Genomic DNA, 20,013 nt, shown 5'->3' with positions numbered 1-20,013 from the left:
GGTGTTCAAGTTCCCAAAACATCTCCAAAATGTCTTTTTAACAGTTGGTCTGCCCAAATAAGGATACAAATAAGATCCATCCATTGCATTTGGTTGCTTTGCTTCTTTAATCTCTTCTACAAGTTTCCCATAGTTTGTCATACCATTTATTTTTATATCAGGTCATTTATTGTGTAGAATTTTCTCCAATCTGGATTTAGCTGCTTGTATCTCCCTAGCGTCAGGTAATGTATTCTTTTATCCTCTATCTTTTCTGAAAATTGGTAGCTGTATCTAGTGAACTGATAAGATTCATGCAAGTTGAGTTTTTTGATAAGAATCTTCCATTGGTAGTACCGGGCACTACCTGTTGTAGTTAGGAAAGAGGCACATTAAGTTTTGTCATTCCTTTTGTGATATTAAGATGGAGGGTCTTATCAACCTGATCTATTAATGTGAGTGATCCCCAAGACTCTCACTGAACAATTTTAGCAGCCCCAGATGATCATTGCCCAGATGTCTTACTTCATCAGATGTACAAAATAGTGATTTTCTAATTCTATCATTACTTCTCAATTAGCTTATTAGAAATTGGGTTATTCTTAAATACAGTTTATATTCTCATTTACAGTTTTCAGAATAATGAGATTCTTTTGACATGACTCCATCTTAACTTTGTTATTTCCCAGCTTTCAGATATGACAAGACAGTGTAGATTCATCTTATACACATGTTGTCTCAGAACTAGAATGGTCATTTTTCTAATCGGGCTGAAATTATGCTTCAGAGAAAGGTGTTTTTCTCATTTTTAATATGCTCCATTATATATAAGCCCAAACTAGTAACATACTTGCAAATCTCCCATTTCCATTTTCTATCTTGACTGAAGGGTTCATTATCTACTAAGGAACTCAAATACTCCAAATATTCTCTCCTTTCCACACATAACAGGTAACTAAATCTATAAACCTACCTTTATAATTTTATTTTCCAAGCACATCCTCTCCTTTCTAAATCCATTGTCCCTATTTTACTTACTCACTGCATTATTAGCATTTATTATTACATTGGACTACTAATTTAGCATCCAATTTATTTATACCATTTTCAGAAAACCTAATATGTCACATCTGTGGGTTCCTATGTCTCTGGAATAAATCATAACCTACATATTATCTTCAACCCTACATAATCTAGCCACTGACTATCCTCTTTATGTTCCTTATCTGCTGTCTCTCCCCATAGTCATCCCAGACCTATCATTCAAAACTATTATCAAGGTAGGAAAAGTTCAAGTTTTTTATGTGTTCCTACATTATGTGTTCATAATGTTCCTTTTGCCTGAATACTCCATGTCTTCTATACCTGAAAAACTCCACTCATTCTTCAGTTAAAAAATTATGACCTCATAATGTCTTCCACAAATCTATACACTGGGTCAGATACTCTGTACCTGGACATTTCACAGTACTGTAACTTCTTCCCCACAATGCCCACAAGCATGTAAGCAACTCAAATGCCAAGACTATGTCTTATTCAGGATAGCACTTACTGTTCAGTGTGTTGCAAGCAATCAGTAATTGTTAGAAAACATTTATAAATGAGGATTAAAATATCTCTCTGGTACAATTTTGGATATTTTGCTTACTCTCACTCTTAAGAGAAAAGAGACATAAATATTTCATTCCCTTATACAATGTTTACCAAAGATAAAACTATTCTTGACCTACTCTAATCTAGTTTGAAAAATTAACTTTTTAATAAAAATCTGTAACTCTTCATAATTAAACCATAAAAACATTCCCCAAATATGTACAAATTCTTCAAATTCCTGGAACACATTCAAATTTTATTTACTCACCAGGTTCTTACTATAATATTCCCATAGAATGGTGACAATTGCAATGTTTGGCTCCCAGAAATCACAAAGTGTCAAACAACAGTGTAGATGCATTCGTAATTGTTCTTCTGGTATACCATCCTAAAAAACAAACTGAAATTGTGGGAAAGTAAATGGGCTCTGGCAACATCAATATTATTGCTTGATATACACTGGATAACCTGCTTTTAAAAAGAATATGGATACATATCACCAAATCACACCTGCTCTCGTCTTCAGACCAGAAGATTTAAATCAGAGGATAGGCTATACTTCCAAAAATGTGCTTTAGAAACCATTCACATATTCAGATAATAGAAATTACATAACTCATTATGACTTTTAACACAATTATTTAAAAATTAAAGGTGTTTGTGATTATAATAAGGTGGTATATATAACCTAAATTGCCTACGGAGAAAAGTTTGGACGTGGAGGAAGACAGAAAATGGAAATGATCCAATAGTGATGAGCAGAATGAAAATGAAAAGAAAAATGAAAAAATGTAAACCATAACCATGGAAAGTGGGTGAAATAAGTAAGAGAAAATCTGAGTAGATGTGAGGATATTAAGAAATTTAGAGCACAGGGTAATTACATGCAATAATGTTGGGGCCACTAATAAAAGTAAAATACAGGTATTCAAAAAAGTGATCTTAGTGCTGAAACATTCAAAGAATAAAGGGAACCAAACATGAGCTGAATTTTTTTGTAAGGTATTAAGTTGTATTAGTAATCCTTTAGAATATACTCAGGCTTCAAGTCCTCAAGGAAACTTACTAACCTCCACACTAACAGTGACCCTTCTTTATGTTCCACAGCATCCTACGCACACCTGTATCATAGCACATACCTTGTTAAATTTAATGTTTATCTGCTTTCAAGTGTCTATGAGCTCTCTGAGAATTAGGACAATTTCTTCAGGGTCCAGCGCACTGTCTGGTTCACCAAACAAACTCAATAAATATTTCATGAATAAAACTGAGATCTCGGTTCTTGTGCCTCTTTTTACCAAGTAGCTGTATGGTTTAGGGAACGATACTTAGCTTCTCAATTAGACAATTAAGCTCATTTAACCAAAGAAGAGAAGTTTCTGTCCATCACTAACTTTCTTTTATTATGAAAATATTAAGATACAACAAGGCTCACTCCTGTGGCATACTATTCAGATAAATTAAAGCATACTAATTTCAATATACTTCAAAGATTTATGACTCCAAAGCCAATCATACATACCATTCTATGCCCCTTTCCAAAAACAGAAGGGGAAAGAAATGTATATTTAATGAATGCCAGATTTGATCAACATTGCTCTTAGTGATCAGACCAAGATTTGAATCAAAGTTTGTGAGGCCAGAACCCATGTTCTTTCCACTATTCCAATCAAGAAGAAATTAAATATGGTATATTCTGAGAGATTTTTAAAATTTTTTTAAAGGAAAGGAGATAAATTTCCCTCTTTTTCCCTGACAGTGGCTACAGATTATAATGAAAAGAAATGGCTTAGAAAATACCATTTTCTCCACCGTTTTGGCAGGAATGGGTTATCAGTCAGTTGAGAAGGACTTAAAAATTAAGTTTTGTTTAGTTTGTAATTAATCATAGCTAGTATTTGTTGCAAAATACATTTTCATTTTCTGTATATTCATTTATTGTTTGTTTTGAGCTATTTTTCCTTAGTTTTTACTTATTTACTTTTTTAATGTTTATTACTTATTTAATGTTTAATGTTTAATGTTTATTGAGAGAAAGATGAGAGATAAGGAGAGGGGCTGAGAGAGAGGGAAACACAGAATCTGAAGCAGGCTCCAGGTTCCAAGCTGTCAGCAGAGCCCATGTGGGGCTCGAATCCACAGACCATGAGATTATGACCTGAAGTCGGATGCTTAATGGGATGCTTAACGTGAGCCACCCAGGCACTCCTCCCTTGGTTTTTTCATAAAAATTCCCTTCAAAAATGTGTGTGCACACATCAGCAGAATTAAGGAGAAAGGATCTGCCTATCTTCACATCCAGATAATCAGAGATATGAATACAAAATAGGAGAAGAGAAGCAAAGAGATAGCTTATATTCATAATGAGAAAACAGAAGCTGAAATACAGTGAGAAGGAGTACTGGAGAACTCCTGTGTATATTAATTTCTTCCTACCTTATATTTTCCCATCACACCCTTACTGGAAAGGAAAAACACAACCACCACACAAAAAAACAAAATTATGGAAATTTGAGATGTTTTCCACAAGTATCATCAAAATAGATCTAAACCAAAATGATTAATTAAACACAGAACAGCAAAGAAGTTTTAAAATAGAAATAATGACAAAAATAGTTTTATTCACAATCCAAGTCACATGCTTTGAGAGAGCACACTGTGAATAAAACACACAGGAAGACTCAAATCCCAGCTTTGCCTCTTCTTAGTTACCTAAATGAACATGGACAGACACCTTAACCCTATGAGGCCCTTGTTTCTTAATGTGTAAAATGGAACGTCACAGGCCTGCCATAAACACTAAGTGGAAGAATGTACATTAAAGTGCTAAGTACAGCGCTTGCATAGGGATGGCTCTGTGTTGTAAGAGAGATGTATTTTTTAAGGCCAAACAATGATCAAATAATAAATGCCACAGGTTCTCAATATCATATGTTACACTGATATATTTCAGTTCTATGAGTGCTAAGGTAGAACTCTACCTAAACCAAGAGGTTTGCATAGCTATGTCTAAGCCCATTCCCTCTGAAGAGTTTTAATAAAATGGGCCTCTCTTCTACATAGACTTACACCTGTCTGTTTCAATCCCAGAGGCTATGCTACTAAGCCTCTGACATTTTCACAAGACCCTATGGATCCTCTGCATATCTCATCTCTGCTATGTGAGTATCCATAAACAATTTAATGAGAATGCTACCCCACAATATTCCATAGTGCCTGCAACTGATCTCCTGATGCCACAGTGCCTTCTTTAGTCTTTTTTTTATTTTAAATCTTTTTAAATGTTTTTTTTTAAATTTATTTCTGAGAGAGAGAGAGAGAGAGAGAGAGAGAGAGAGAGAGAGAGAGAGAGAGAGAGAGACAGCATAAATCAAGGGAGAGAGAGAGAGAGAGAGAGAGAGAGAGACAGCATAAATCAGGGGAGGGTCAGAGAGACAGGGAGACACAGAATCTGAAGCAGCCTTCAGGCTCTGGGCTGGCTGTCAGCACAGAGCCTGACGTGGGGTTTGAACCCGTGACTGGTGAGATCATGACCTGAGATGAAGTCAGACGCTTAACCGACTGAGCCACCCAGGCGCCCCTCTTTAGTCCTTTTTTTATAATTTTTTTAAAAAAATCATTTATTATTTTTGAGAGAGAAAGAAATAGAGAGTGATCGAGCACACGAAGGGGGTTAGGTGAGAGAGAGACAGACTCTGAAGCAGACTCCAGGCTCTGAGTTGTTAGCACAGAGCCTGGCACGGGGCTCGAACCCACGAACCATGAGATCATGACCTGAGCTGAAGTTGGACGCGTAACTGACTGTGCCACCAGGCGCCCCTCTGCTTTAGCCCTTTTTTAAAGAATTTTTCCCATCTTTATTTTGAAATAATCAAATTTAGGCATATTATTCGGGTATATACCATACATGATATTCTTTTCCTGAACTAAAAATGAAAACAATTCTCTTTTACGGTCAGCATACATGAAAAGATGCTCAATATTATTAGTCACTAGAGAAATGTAAGTCAGAACTACAATGAAGTACACCTCACACATGTCAGAATGGCTAAAACCAACAACACTAACAACAATAAGTGTTGGTGAGAATATGGCGAATAAGGAACCCTCTCCTACTGTTGGTGGGAATGCAATCTGGTGCAGTCATTCTGGAAAACAGAATGGAGGCTCCTTTAAAAAATTAAAAATAGAATCACCATATGATCTAGTAATTGCACTACTGGGTATTTACCCAAAGAATATGAAAATACTTATATGAAAGGATATATGCAGCCCTATGTTTATAGCAGAATATTTACAATAGCCAAATTATGTATGCAGTCCAACTGTCCATCAACAGATGAATGGACAACGATATACATACACACACACAAACATACACACAATGCAATACTACTCAACCACAAAAAAAGAAGAATGAAATCTTGCTATTTGCAAAGACATGGATGGGGCTAGAGAATATAATGATAAGCAAAATAAGCCAGTCAGAAACAAATACCACATGATTTCACTCATATATGAAATTAAAAAAAAAAAAAAACAAAAAAACAAGGAGAAAAAAAAAGACAAATCAAAAACCAGACTTTTAACTATAGAGAACACTTGGTTACCAGAAGGCAGGTGAGTGAGGGGGATTGTGAAATAAGTTAAGAGTACACTTATCATGATGAGCACTGGAGTAATATATGGAGTTGTTGAATCACTATATTGTACATCTAAAACTAATATAACACTATGTTAACTGTACTGGAATTTAAAAAAAAAATTTACTCTTGGGATGCCTGGGTAGCTCAGTTGGTTAAACATGACTCTAGGCTTCAGCTTGGGTCATGATCTCACAGTTTATGAATTCAAGCCCAATGTGAGGCTCCACACTAGGAGTGGGATTCTCTCTCTGAGCCTCTCTCTCTTTCAAAATAAATAAATATAAAAAAAAAAATTTACTCTTTTAGCTTTTTTTATAAAAATGGTAATTTAACAATTGAGGGTTCATTTCTTTATGAATAGCTTACCCAGAAGTCATCAGAAGAATAAAATTTATTTGCAACCTAAATAATAACTGTTTGCCTGACTGGATTTATTTTTAGGATTAGATAAAGAAAGTTAAATTCAGTATCCCAGTCAAGATGCTTCTGTCCAAGAAACATAATTATTTTAAATTAGTTATTAAGGGGCACCTAGGTGGCTCAGTTGATTAAGTGTCTGACTTCAGCTCAGGTCATGATCTTGTGCCCCTCATCAGTCTCTGTGCTGACAGCTCAGAGCCTAGAACCTGCTTCAGATTATGTGTATGTCTCTCTCTTTGCCCCTCCACTTCTCTCTCTCTCTCTCAAAAATAAACATTTAAAATTTTAAAATAAATGAATAAATAATATAAATAAATTAGTTGTTAAAAGCTTATTGTTCTATATCATTTATATCTAATCACATTCGGAGTTGTTTTTAGCCTTGGACTCTTCAGACTCCTTAGCAAATATGAATATTAGGCTTGTTTTAGATCTTTTTATACCCTTTCACAACTTTTAGTAGAAAACTGTTTCTATGATGTTAGAGAATGAGGCTTTACAAAACAGGTAGTATAAACTAAAAATCTCCCTTTTCATATGAAAACAATAATGCTGTTTTAAAGGTAGAACTAGTGCTTACTGTCAGCATACACAAATATTAAATAGTACTGCCTCCACAAAAACAGTTAAGGTAAATACTTAACTATTAAATCATACCAATAGAAGCAAAATCAAACAATAAACGTTCTCTTTACTAACAAAGCTCAATGTCTGTTTCTAGAAAATCCTTTCTGGCTAGAAAAAGATGTGGAACATTATTTGCTTAATTACAACTACAGTGGTATGTCTACCGATTACACTTGACGACTGCTCTATGTGAGGAATGTATGTTTTTTAAATACTGCAAATGGACTCTTTCACTGTTGGAAATAAAGTCAAAGCACATGGGCATGGGCAGATTTTAATTTACCTCAATGGGGGAAAACAGATATAATCAAACTGATAGTTCTATCCAAACATATTATTTGTTTTTTATGACCACCTACTGCACCCACAAAATTGATTTCAAGAACTCCAGCAAGTAGTACTATATTATAAAATCTAATTTGATACAATCAAGGCATGACAAAATTGAAAGATCACTAGAGAAAATGGACTACTTCTTTCTAAATATTATAATGACTTCTCTCACAGGAAAAATTACTTTTGACTTTATGTTACATCTAAATTCCCAGAGAAAGGTTCTTGGATTCACTAGACTATCTTTATTTCTAGGGTGCCTGGCTTCTCACAGGTTGCCCAGGACTTTCCTGGTTTTAGCACTGAAAGTCCCACATTCTGGGAAACCACAAGCAAGGTAAATCCTGATGGTCATACTACTTACTTCCAAGAACTACTTATTTATCATCAAAACAGCTTTAGCTAACACCATTAAAATACTAGTTATACCATATAGATATACTCTGCAGTGTCAGAATAACTTTATTACATTATGAGTAAGACATCCCAAAGTTTTTTTTTTCCCAAGTAAATGAGTTTCCTTCATTCAAAATCAAAATTATAGGGAGTCATAAATCCAAAGAAAAAAGAATTAATTTTCAAGCAACTAAAAAGGGTTTGAGGAGGGTTTTCAATATCTTAGTCAAAAAGCAAACTTCTCCATGGAGCAGAGATAATGATAAATTTTTTCTCCTGTTTGTCCCAGGCCATTATGAGTGTATGGGTATTTATCCATATGACCCTTAGAGCCTAAGAAACACTCTGTAATTTAAAACCTACCTGAATAAAACCATAAATTCACACAATGTTAAAGCTGAAAGGAAGTTTAAGAGGGTCTAAAGCTATATTAAGGCATTAAGACTGGATCAATAACTAACATAATTAACAATGAGCACTTTTTAGTGATTCCCTATATTGTTGAATTAAAAAATGTATATAAGAGACTTTCTGAATTACTAAATCAATAAGTTTTCAAAAAGAACAACAGAGAAAGCCAATTAAAATGACAATAGCAAAAATAAAAATAAACAAAACCTTTTACAACCTTTGAGGTTATATAGTTCTTTTGTTTCTCATGCAACGATGTATACACAGGTCTTTGGAATTCTAGTCTAGAATTTTTACTTGTTAACTGGAAGATTCATTGTATAAACTAAATGTACTTATTGTATGCCTTACCTAAAAAAATTAAAAGTTAATACAGATAAAAGGGAAAAGAAAATTTGATGCTATTTAAGTGATTTTTAAAGATATGGCTATAAAATAAACGCGTGTGCATTTGTAGGTATGAATTTGTATGTATGTACATATATGATATATATGTCAATCTTGTACTTTCATATTTCTTGTTTATTCCTCTTCAAGATTTTAACAATCTTTATATCCTAACAGAAAAGTAATCTACTGGCAAAATTTAAAAATATTCTTTACTAAAATTTTCCCTTAAATTCTTACATAAATAATTTATACTACAAAACTTTAGAGAACTACAATACAGTATGTTTAAAGATGTGATGAATAGCACATTTAAAACTATTTTAAAAGGAGGTCAAATCTGACCTCTGGGCCATGAAGCACTACATTAACGGCTCTGCAGAAAGAAAAATGATAACGTATGAAATGAGGGCTCAGAAACTAGGACCTTATCAGTTAGAGTATGATTCAAGCCTGTAAGACAAATTGCTCAGCAAGGCAAGTCACCTTCCTGCTGTGATGAGGATATAGCTGAATTTCCAATGCCACTATCTCCCTCATCGTGTCTCCTAGACTTGATACCATACAGTCGAGGAATGGTGTATAGTTCTGAAACATCTACTACTTATCCCGAATATATTTTGTCAAAGTCACCAACTAGGATAATTTTATTTGTCCTTCAACTGGCAACTCAGTGTTTAAAATAAAAATCTTCAAAGGATACTCGTTCACAGAACTATCTTATGTTGTCCCTTCATTAACAAAGAATGATGACTCCACCTCAGGTTTTTAATAAGTAAACAAAGTTTCTTATTTAAATCATTTTAAGAGTTTGCTCAGTTCTTATAAATGAAATCTGTAACATTAGAAATTCAGCAAAGCCCACAAATTGTCTCATTTGAAAGCATACCTGAACATTGATGGACTTTTTTAGCAGTTCTTCTACAAAATTCCAATTTGATTCCATTTGTCTCTAGAAAGGGAGAATATTGCACCAAAATTATTGCTCTTAATTATGCATTCAAATTATAGTATAGCAAGTTAGTTGTTAAGTACAAATATCTTCTCTATCATCAGACATCATTACAGCTTCTTGAGTCTAAAATTACTTGGACAGAGTTACTTGACAGACTTGGTAGAAAAAAATTGTAACTATTCCAATCCAATATAAACTTTAACAGGACTTGTTTTATTTAAACAATGGCACTTCTACAAAATTATAAATGTTTTAACAAATATTTAATTTTTGCTGTCATATATAATCTAACAGGAAAAAAAAAAACTTCCTGTAGTTTTTGGAGTGTTTTATGCCTTAAGTGTTTTTTCCTTATTGTGTACTTTACTCACCAGAAACTCTTTTTGTTTTACCTATAATAATGTCAAGACAGTCTATCCTACTAAACAATTATTTAAACATTTTATATAGAAAAAAATGTACACAGTGCTACCTCATTTAATCAATGGTCACTTATCTGGATGACTCCTCACAATAAGGAAGAAAGCCAAAAAGGACTTTCACAAAGCCAAAACACTTCACAAAAGCACTGAAAAAGGCTTCACTTTCCAAGGGGAAAGCCTGGAGGAAGCCTCAGTTCTTAAAGCTTTGGGTATGTGTATACTAATCAAAATCAGAAGAAAAAAAGTGCCTTGGAGAGGAAACAAGTAACAACTAGTTTCTGACAGAAAGTGAAAAAGGTACAAAAGGAAACTGTAACACCTCAAAAAGCAAACCCAGAGGCCTTAAAGAATAGAAACAAGGAGAGTCATCATACTCTACCACCCATATTATATTGTTCAGAAGGATGAACTCCAATGACCCATAAAAGGTTAAAGCATATGCAATATTCTCAATTTAAAAAAATTTAATGTTTGTTGATTTTTGAGAGACAGAGTGCAAGTCAGGGAATGGTAGAGAGAGAAGGAGACACAGAATACAAAGCAGGTTCCAGGCTCTGAGCTGTCAGTACAGAGCCCAGCATGGGGCTTGAACTCACAAACTGCAAGATCATGACCTGAGCCGAAGTCAGACACTTAACCGACCGAGCCATCCACACACCCCTGCAATATTCTGGATTTTAAATGACTGGATAATGTTGCTATAAGATGCTAATTACATAAAATCACTAAGAAAACATTTCCTTAATAAAGGTACTCGATGACTGTGGTAGCCACCCTCTAAAATGGCCCCAAATGACCCATCTCCTGGTATTCATACATTTATTTAATCCTCCACCCCCACTTCACAGCACACTGTGCCAGGGTTGATCTGTTATCAGCAGAGCATCAATACCAATAGGAGTGATGGCATGTCACTTCAAAGATTAGGTTAGGGCACACTGAAGCTTCCATCTTAATGAAAATCTCTTTCTTATTGACTCCATCAAGGAAAACCATAGTGTGAACAGGTCTGAAGAGGCCTATGTAATCAGTAACTAAAGCATTCTGCCAACATGAGAAAGACTGGAAGTGAATCCTTCAGCTCCAGAAAAGTCTTCAGAGACTCAAGCACCTGCTGATAGTTTACTACAACCTCATGAGGGATCCTGGGCCAGATCCATCCAGCTAAGCCCCTACTATATACCTGAGCCTTAGGAACTGTGAAAGATAATAAATGTTTGTTGTTTTAAGCTGCCAAATTTTGCTCCACAGTAAGAGATAACTGATACAATGACTCAGTTATTTTTAGGAAAAAAAAAGACTTTTTGAAATACATTTATATAAATAAAGTGAATGGAAAACTTTTATGAAGAGAGAATGTGTAATAAAGAATTTGGCCTTACCCAAAGAGAAAGTCTGGCCTTTATCCTTGGTTTCTGGGGAGGAATCTCTAGGCCCTTGGAGTGTTATACCTGATAGGGATATCTTTGTTTGCCAGGGGCCCTAAAGTCATACCGGATAGTCTAATAATGTAATTGAGGGTAGAGGCTGGCCACCTTAAGGTAGGGTTGGCCATGGCCCAAAACCAATGATGTGACTTAGGCTAAGGGCTATGGAGGCCTAGAAAGCTGATCTGAAGATTAACGATGTGGGCAATCTATCCATCATACCTATGTAATGGAGCTCCAAGAAAAACTGAACCCTGCATCTTAGGCAAGCTTTCCTGGTTGGAAATACTCCCTGTATACTGTCACACACTGATGCCAGGAGACTAACGTTTCTTGACAACATGGGGAGAAAATAATAGGAGTTCCACATTTGGTACTTCTCCTGGACTCTGTATTACATACTCCTCTCTTAGCTAATTTTAATTTATATTATTTCCCTGTAATAAATGATAACCATGAGTATAATAGCCTTTAGAGAGTCCTGTAAGTCTAAGTAAATTATATGGTTTTAGGAATTCTTTAACTTGCAATTGGTGCCAGAAATGAGAGTAGCCTTGGTAATTGGCCCTAAAACTCTCTTAAAAAGGAGACTATTTTGTTTTATAATACTATATGTACACTGTGTTAAGGTCCTTACATTACTACTTCCTCAAAAAAAAAAAAGTTTCCATTTCACAGATAACACAATTTAGTCTCAGAAATCATGTATATACACATACAAGTCAGAGCAAGGATTTTGCTCCAAAGCCACTATTCCTTCCATTTTCTAATAAGGCTTCCTCACCTTTCAGCAATTACCTTTTATATCACTCTTGACTAAGAAAACATCACTACTAACCCCAAATAAGGAGGAATATGACAGAACTACTATACTTAGCTTTATCATTTCATAGTGTTAATGAGTATATTTCAATGATTCTGTTCTATCAAGGCATTTGAATCACACAAATTATAGGTAAGTAATGTACTTCTTGTTCAAAGAATTTCAACTCTGTGGATCAGTACTGTGGCCATAATCTAAAGCAAAAATAAACCATAATTCAGATTAAAGAATGGCAACTCCATCATGCCCAAATCAAGTCTGAGTAAGAGACTGTATCAAAGGATATATTTTTTTCCACAGCAAACTGAACTTTGAGCACCTACATTTTTTTTCTATATACTAAATTATACAAAACTTGATCTCTCTAACAAAAAGGAAATAGGGGGCTCCTGAGTGGCTCAGTTGATTAAGTGTCTGACTGCACCTCAGGTCATGATCTCACGGTTCATGAGTTCAAGCCCCACACTGGCCTCTCTGCTATCAGCACAGACCCTGCCTCAGATCCTCTGTACCCCGCTCTCTCTGGCCCCCTCATGTTCTCTCTCTCTAAAATAAACAAACATTAGAAAAAAGAAAGAAAGAAAATCATCAATTTTGGGTTATGTTTTATATCTCTTATCCCACCGTCAAAACTAAGACACCGATTTAAGCTTCAGGACAGGTCATGCCTTTACCACAAATACATAATAGATAACCTATCCTCTACTTCCAGCAGAGAAGGTAACCTGGTACAACTCTCACTTTAAGGTTATATTTCAGACTTTTTATCTAGTCACCATTTCAGATGTTTCAAAGATGAGCATCAGCTGTCCTGACTGATTGCACTATGTTCTGAGCAGGGAAAGTACTGTTAAACTGATCCCTGCAATGCCCCAAAATATTTCTTCAATTTAAACTATATTTGCTTTTAAAATAGATGGCAGCAATTGTGAGAAGATAACACACTCTTATCTAAGTTGAAAGAAAAACATTAAATAGAAATACATGAAAACCTAATCTAGTATGCACACCTAGCAAAAGTTTAATCCACAAAAAAAGCTTTTAAAATAAAATTTAAAAATTAAGCATATGTGAAACCTATTTAAAATGTAAAGATTTCAGGGTGCCTGGGGGGCTCAGTCAGTTGGGTGTCCAACTTCAGCTTAAGTCATGATCTCATAGCTTGTGGGTGAATCCCACAAGCTTGTGGATGAGCCCCACGTTGGGCTCTCTGCTGTCAGTGCGGAGCCTGCTTTGGATCCTCTGTCTCCCTCTCTCTCTGCCCCTCCCCAACTAGCACTTTTTCTCTCTCAAAAAAAAGAAAAATCTAAAAAAAAGTTTTTAATTAAAAAAATAAAATGTAAAGATTTCATGCTAACTTTCAGGGCAAAGCAGTTCACATTTAAAAACTGAAACATCTCTATGGTTAACACAATACTAGAGATATTCTCTGTGGCAGAATGGAGGCCTAACCGTTATTACTTCATATTACCCCAGATTACCTGTGAGTGGAATAAAGCAGGCTTATTAATGCATGCTCACTTTCTATATGGTAGCTGGCGGTGATACTATACCAGAAGAAGAAAAAAACTTTTCAGATAATTTTCAAAATTCTGATCTAAATATATCCCAGATCCAAAGTAATATCTTTTATAATCTCTCTGAAAGGATAAGTCAATATGCCTTTACATTCATAGATCAGAATGATTATAGGACTTCTGAACCAAACTGAGATACTTAAGAGTAAAAGGGAAAATTAACCAGATAGGATGAGGGGATAATAGCATAATGGAAACTGTCCATGACAAACTGGTACACATGGTTACCATACTCAAGGTCTATTCCTAAGAGAAGGCAGTCTTTAGGAGGACCCCAATATCAAATTTATCTAAGTGCTAAAGACAGACATTTAACTACAGAATACCTCAGTTTTGTTACCTATAAAATGTATATGTTACTTTCTCCCCTACTTTATGTTACTTCACAGATATAAAGGCTGCTTAGTCACTGTGAGACACTAAACACTTAGCAAATGTGGAGCACCTGGGTGGCTCAGGCTGTTAAATGTCCAACTCTTGATTCCCCAGCTCCAGTCATGATCTCAGGGTCATGAGATTGAGCGCTGTGTTGGGCTCCTTGTGGAGCCTGGAGACAGCTTGGGATCCTCTCTCCCTCCCTCTCTCTGCCCCTCCCCCACTCATGCTTTCTCTAAGTAAATAAATAAAATTTTTAAAAAACACAAAACACTTAGCAAACGCAATATGCTGAAGGCATCACCACTAATAAAAACTGGCATCAACTAGCGAACTTAAGGTTCTTTCTAAAAGCTATTAAGAAGTCTGGAAATATCTGAAGCTTTTTGTGCACTCATGACTATAGGCAAAGTCTATTTTACATACATACATATACATATCTATGATTTTATAATGTGAAAGGTTCTTTTTCAAATATCATGGCATTTTTCTCTTAAAATCTTCTACATAGTTTAAATTAAGATTTTTAAAGTATATGTACTTCGGCAAAAGGAAATCATACAGGAACTGCTGATATATTAAAAGACACAGGTTAAGCTATTTTAAATACAGATAATTCAATTACTCTCTTGATTCAGAGCTAATAAAAGCATTAATTTCCTATGGAGTTCTCTGTATGAAACAGAAGAGTGATTTAAGCAATGCAACCATGGGTGGTTGTGCCAGGACAATTCAATAGTACAACAGAAATAGTAATGATATATATTAACATGGCTGGATTATGCACCACACGTGGGTGTACGTGGAGGTCAACATCAACCGCCACTGAAATACACCATTCACTCACCTAAGTGTTAGTGGCAGTTCGAGCAAGCATTTACAACCTGAAAGAATGCTCCCTGAAGAGGCAGTAAATCTGTTTCATGTACATCCTATCACTGGCACCTATTATTATGATAACCACCTCAATGGGAACTCAAAGGTGCTTTTAACTAATTACCATATTTATTTACACTGATTAAAACCAGAAATATGTACTGGGGGAACTAAAATGGGAAGAGAAATAAAATGCTAATGTAAAGACATTAGAATTATAGGTAAAATTTTTGAGTTATTTTAATGTTCTAGTATTCTAATGATTAAAAGATGTGAAACATTAACATATTAACTCCACAAAAATACTCCATGAAAGGCCTACTTCAATAATCATGACAAGCTGCTAAGATTTATTGAGTATTTACTATACATCAGCATGGTTAAGAACTCAAGTACAGAAACAAAGGACATATAGTCCTTTTCTGGGATGCTCATTCCATTGATCCCTCTCAATAAATTGCTAGAATCCTTAAATACATTAATATTAAGCTGTGTGTGAGTTTCTCAGAGAACTTTCCGATTTACTATTTTAATTTATCTTGGGATCTCCTGAAAAGCTTTTGATTATTAGGGAGATCATTTAGAAGACCTTTTGAGGCCCTTTCCATTCCTATGACGTTACTGTCAATGCTAGTTGACCCACAGATTCCATACGTGATTTCCGAGCAGACTCTCTTCAGTATTCAAAAAGAAGTCTGTCAAGGGACAGGTTTCATAAGCAATGATCGTCATACCTGGTAGAAGATGAGAACCAAGAAACTTTTTATAAATAAGAATTCCCAAACTCCAAACCAGATTACTAAATCAGGATCTCTAGAGTTGAGATCTGGAAACCTAAATATTTAAAAACGTGCAAGTAGGTCTGATGATAAGCCAGATTTGGGAACAATCCCTCCTCCCCCAGAAAAAGGTACATTTTGAAAATACAGATACATTGGTCTCAAGATTCCAGATGTTTTATAGAACTGATGGGCTGATAGACTACTACACTAATCACTTCTGAACATGGAATAATTACACACAAATAGAGCTTCAAAAAAATATGTCTACCAGCTAGTTTTATTCATAGGGCTTTTTAAATAACACTGTAAAAAATGTTTCTAACTAGAAATTAATATAATTAAAATCTATTTGAAGTAAACCTCATGGTTGTTTAATAGATGGAGATATCTTTATGAAAAGCTTCCCTAAAGAAGTATTATTCCGAGAAAATAATTTTACCTAATTATTCACAGAAACTACTAATTCATTACTGGAGACATATTTTCCCTTCAGCAATTCTACAGATTTTAGAACTAGAAGGCATTTTCTGAACAATCCAATCCCATGATTTCTGGATGAGGGAACAAAGGCTCAGAAAGGCTGAAGTAATTTACTGAAGGTCACACAACTACTTAGTAGTACAGCCAGAACTAGATCTCAAGTCTTCTACAAGTGCTCTTCCTTAACAATAAAAACATAAAATTATCATTTTTCAAGATGGTTACAGAAAGGTCTCCAACTTCTAGATTCAGAAGCTGAATTTATCTCTGTAGGACTGTGATCTACTTTTTGAAAAAAAATTTTTAATGTTTTATTCATTCTTGAGAGAGAGAGGCAGACAGAGAGAATGAGCGAGGGAAGTGCAGAGCAAGAAAGACACACAGATTCCGAAGCAGGCTCCAGGGTGAGCGGTCAGCACAGACCCCGACAAGGGGCTCGAACTCACAAGCTGTGAGATTATGACCTGAGCCGCAGCTGGACACCCAACTGAGCCATCCAGGCGTCCCTGTGATCTGCTTTTTGTTGTGTTTCTGTGCTCGTTTACTAATCTGTCTACAAAAAATATATATTGATTAAAAATATGAAAAAGTTTAAAGAATAAAATCTTACCATTTCATCTGGTGTTCCATGGCGATCAAACTGGTAAAATGATGCTACGTGAGTGATGATCCACCAACTAAAACCTAATGGATCCCTGGGCTGGATTATAAGCACAGGTCGTCTTTGGTCACTTGATTTGTCAAAGAGTGTCTTAAGTAGTTTATTCAACCAGTTCCAAAATGACTGTACAAAGAGAGGTAATACGATTCAATTAAATTAAGAACATAACCTTTGGTTTGGGCTTTTTTCTCCATTTGTATAATTATATATACACATAAAAGAGAAAAAACATGTATGTAAAACTTAAAGAAGAAAAAAATGCAGGTTAAGAATTATTAGAACATAATTAGCATTCTAGGAAGATCCTTCGTGTTCCACAATCACATCTTCTGCCATCCAAGGATAATAATTATCCTGACCTTCATAATAAATATTCTCTAATTTTCATAAGTTTTGCCACATAGACATATAAGCTTAAATCATACACTGTTTGGCTTCCCATCACCACTTTTTTATGCATGTTTGTATTCTTAAGTGGCCTAATTCTATTCTTTATAACTTGCCTCTTTTTCTCAACATTGTGTTTCTGAGATGCATCCATATTAATAAGCATAGGTCTAGCTCATCAAAGTATTCCAATATATGACTATATGACAAGCCATTTACCTGATACACTGCTGTTGAACCTTTGATGAGTTTTAGTAAGCTTTTTTCCTAGTATCTGTCCATTTCATAAACATTTTCAAGTTATTGGGTATACATTTGATGACAATCTCAACTTTAAAAATATCTGCAGAATCTGAAGTCATGTTGCTTTTTAAATTTCTAGTATTGATTCTGTAATCATGTCAAGAGAAATTAGCCAATTTTAGTAACTTTCAAAGAATGACTTTTAATCTTTTTCTGTTTTGATCTTTGTTATTTTTAATTTTATAAATTTGTGTTAGTTTTATTTGCTACCTTTTACTTTCTTTGGGTTTATCATGCAGGATTTTCCACTAATTTTTTAGATGATGAATTTAAGTTTATTTTGAGAGAGAGAAAGAGCATGCATGCGAGTGGTGGAAGGGCAAAGAGAAAGAAAGAATCCCAAGCAAGCTCCAAGCTATCAGACCAGAGCCCCAAGTGGGGCTTGATCTCAGGGACCGTGAGATCACAACTTGAGCCAAAATCAAGAGTCAAATACTTAACTGAGCCATCATCCAGGCACCCCTATGATGAATTCTTAGCTCATTAATTTTCAACTTTTTCCCCCTCTAACATATGTATTTAAAGTTATATATTTCAGGGGTCTGCAATAGCAGAGCCTGACACAGAACTCTCCTTCTCAACTCTCCCTGCTTGAATACATGCTTGACTTCACTCTCTCAAAAAGAAATAAATTAAAGAAAACATAAAGCTATACTTTTCCCTCTTATCTTTAGCTGTAGTTAACTAGCAGTATGTTAGTTATCATTTACTTCAAAATATTTTATAGTTTCCATTGTATTTGTTTTCACCTATGGGTTAGAAATATATCTAAATATTTCTAAGCATATGTGTATTTCTCCTTGTAGTTCAATTTTTATTTTCTTAATTTAATACTATGTCCTTAGCCACACAAAAACCTCAAATTTCCTTTATCTTCCTGATAAATTGAAACCTTTATCAGTACAAAATGACCTAAATGCTCTTGTTGGTTTTAAAGTCTAATTTTCTGTAATGTTAGTTTAATATATTACCTTCCATCTTATTCTATCAATTCTGAACCCTTCTGTATTTTGTTTTAGCTTATCTCTTATAAACAGCTTACATTCTGTTCTGATAGTATACACTTTAAATGAGCATTTAGTAGTCTTGATAAGTTAATATATATCTTCACCCTTTTCTTAAAATAAGTACCTTTAAATAGTTATTATGCCCTATCCAATTTCTAGGCCAGTATTACTGTGTACTTTAACTGTTTTTTAATTCCAACAGATTATATTACTAACTTATACAAAACATTTACTATTTTCTTTGCACTTTATTCCTTCATACATCACACCACCTCTGTCCCACCCCACCTCCCCCAATTCAGGCATCATTCTTCTAAAATGTATCTTTTAGAATTCCCTTCAATTCTGTTTCATTGATAGTAGCTTTGTTCTTGAAAGATTTCACTGATGAAAAATTTTAAGTTGACAACTTCTTTGCTTTAATATAATGAGAATTAACATTCCCACTGGCCTCCACTACTGTTGAGAAGTCAGCTGAAAGTCTAATTGTCATTCTTTTAAAGGTAACATACTTTTCTGTCTGAATGCTTTTTCAGTTCTTCTCTTTGTCTTTGATGTTCTGCAGTTTCACTATGATGTATCTAGGTCTGGTTTTGTTTTGTTTCCCCTAACTGGAATTGATTTTCTTAATGAGATAGCTTTTATTAACAATGGAAAATTTTCTGTCATTTTCTCTTGAAGTATTTTCTGTTCCACTTTCCACTACTCCTTTGGAGCTACAATTAAAAGCAATGCCATATCCTCTCTATTCTCACATGCTGCATTTAGCCACCACGTCTCTTCTATTTCCTTTAATCCATATAGTTCTTCAGTTACTATCTTTCTTGACCTTAACATTCTTGAGGAATATAGGCCTATCATCTAGATTTAACTAAAGTTTCTTCATAATTACATTCACATTATACAATTTTGGCAAGAATACCAAAGACACATTTTTCTTTTTTAAGTGCATCACATCACATTGAGGGTACATAATATCAATTTGTCCTATTATTGGTGAACTTTGATCTTGTGTGTAAGGTGGTATCTGGTATCTGCCAGATTTTCTAAACTGTAAAGTTACTGCTCCCTTTGTAATTGATACTGTGTAGAAACTTATCCAGCTATACAAATATTGTTTTTCATCATACTTTTGGCAGCCATTGA

General features: G+C 34.7%; 1 protein-coding gene across 2 annotated transcripts in view; it reads right to left on the bottom strand.

Moving 5' to 3' along the window:
- MMS22L (MMS22 like, DNA repair protein) overlaps window positions 1–20,013 on the bottom strand; it is a 119,613-nt gene that overhangs the window by 83,362 nt on the left and 16,238 nt on the right. For both annotated transcript variants that reach the window (XM_077764767.1, XM_077764768.1), the window contains exons 10-12: window positions 17,120–17,293; window positions 9,682–9,744; window positions 1,841–1,960 (exon numbers count right to left, since the gene is read on the bottom strand). In XM_077764767.1, the coding sequence (XP_077620893.1) occupies window positions 1,841–1,960; window positions 9,682–9,744; window positions 17,120–17,293 (357 nt within the window). The remainder of the gene's footprint in view (window positions 1–1,840; window positions 1,961–9,681; window positions 9,745–17,119; window positions 17,294–20,013) is intronic.

This window comes from Crocuta crocuta, unplaced genomic scaffold (assembly GCF_008692635.1).
Source record: "Crocuta crocuta isolate KB4526 unplaced genomic scaffold, BGI_CrCroc_1.0 scaffold194, whole genome shotgun sequence".
Classification (NCBI taxonomy): domain Eukaryota; kingdom Metazoa; phylum Chordata; class Mammalia; order Carnivora; family Hyaenidae; genus Crocuta; species Crocuta crocuta.
Note: the sequence above shows the minus strand (reverse complement) of the source record. Positions and strands in the feature narration are given on the sequence as shown.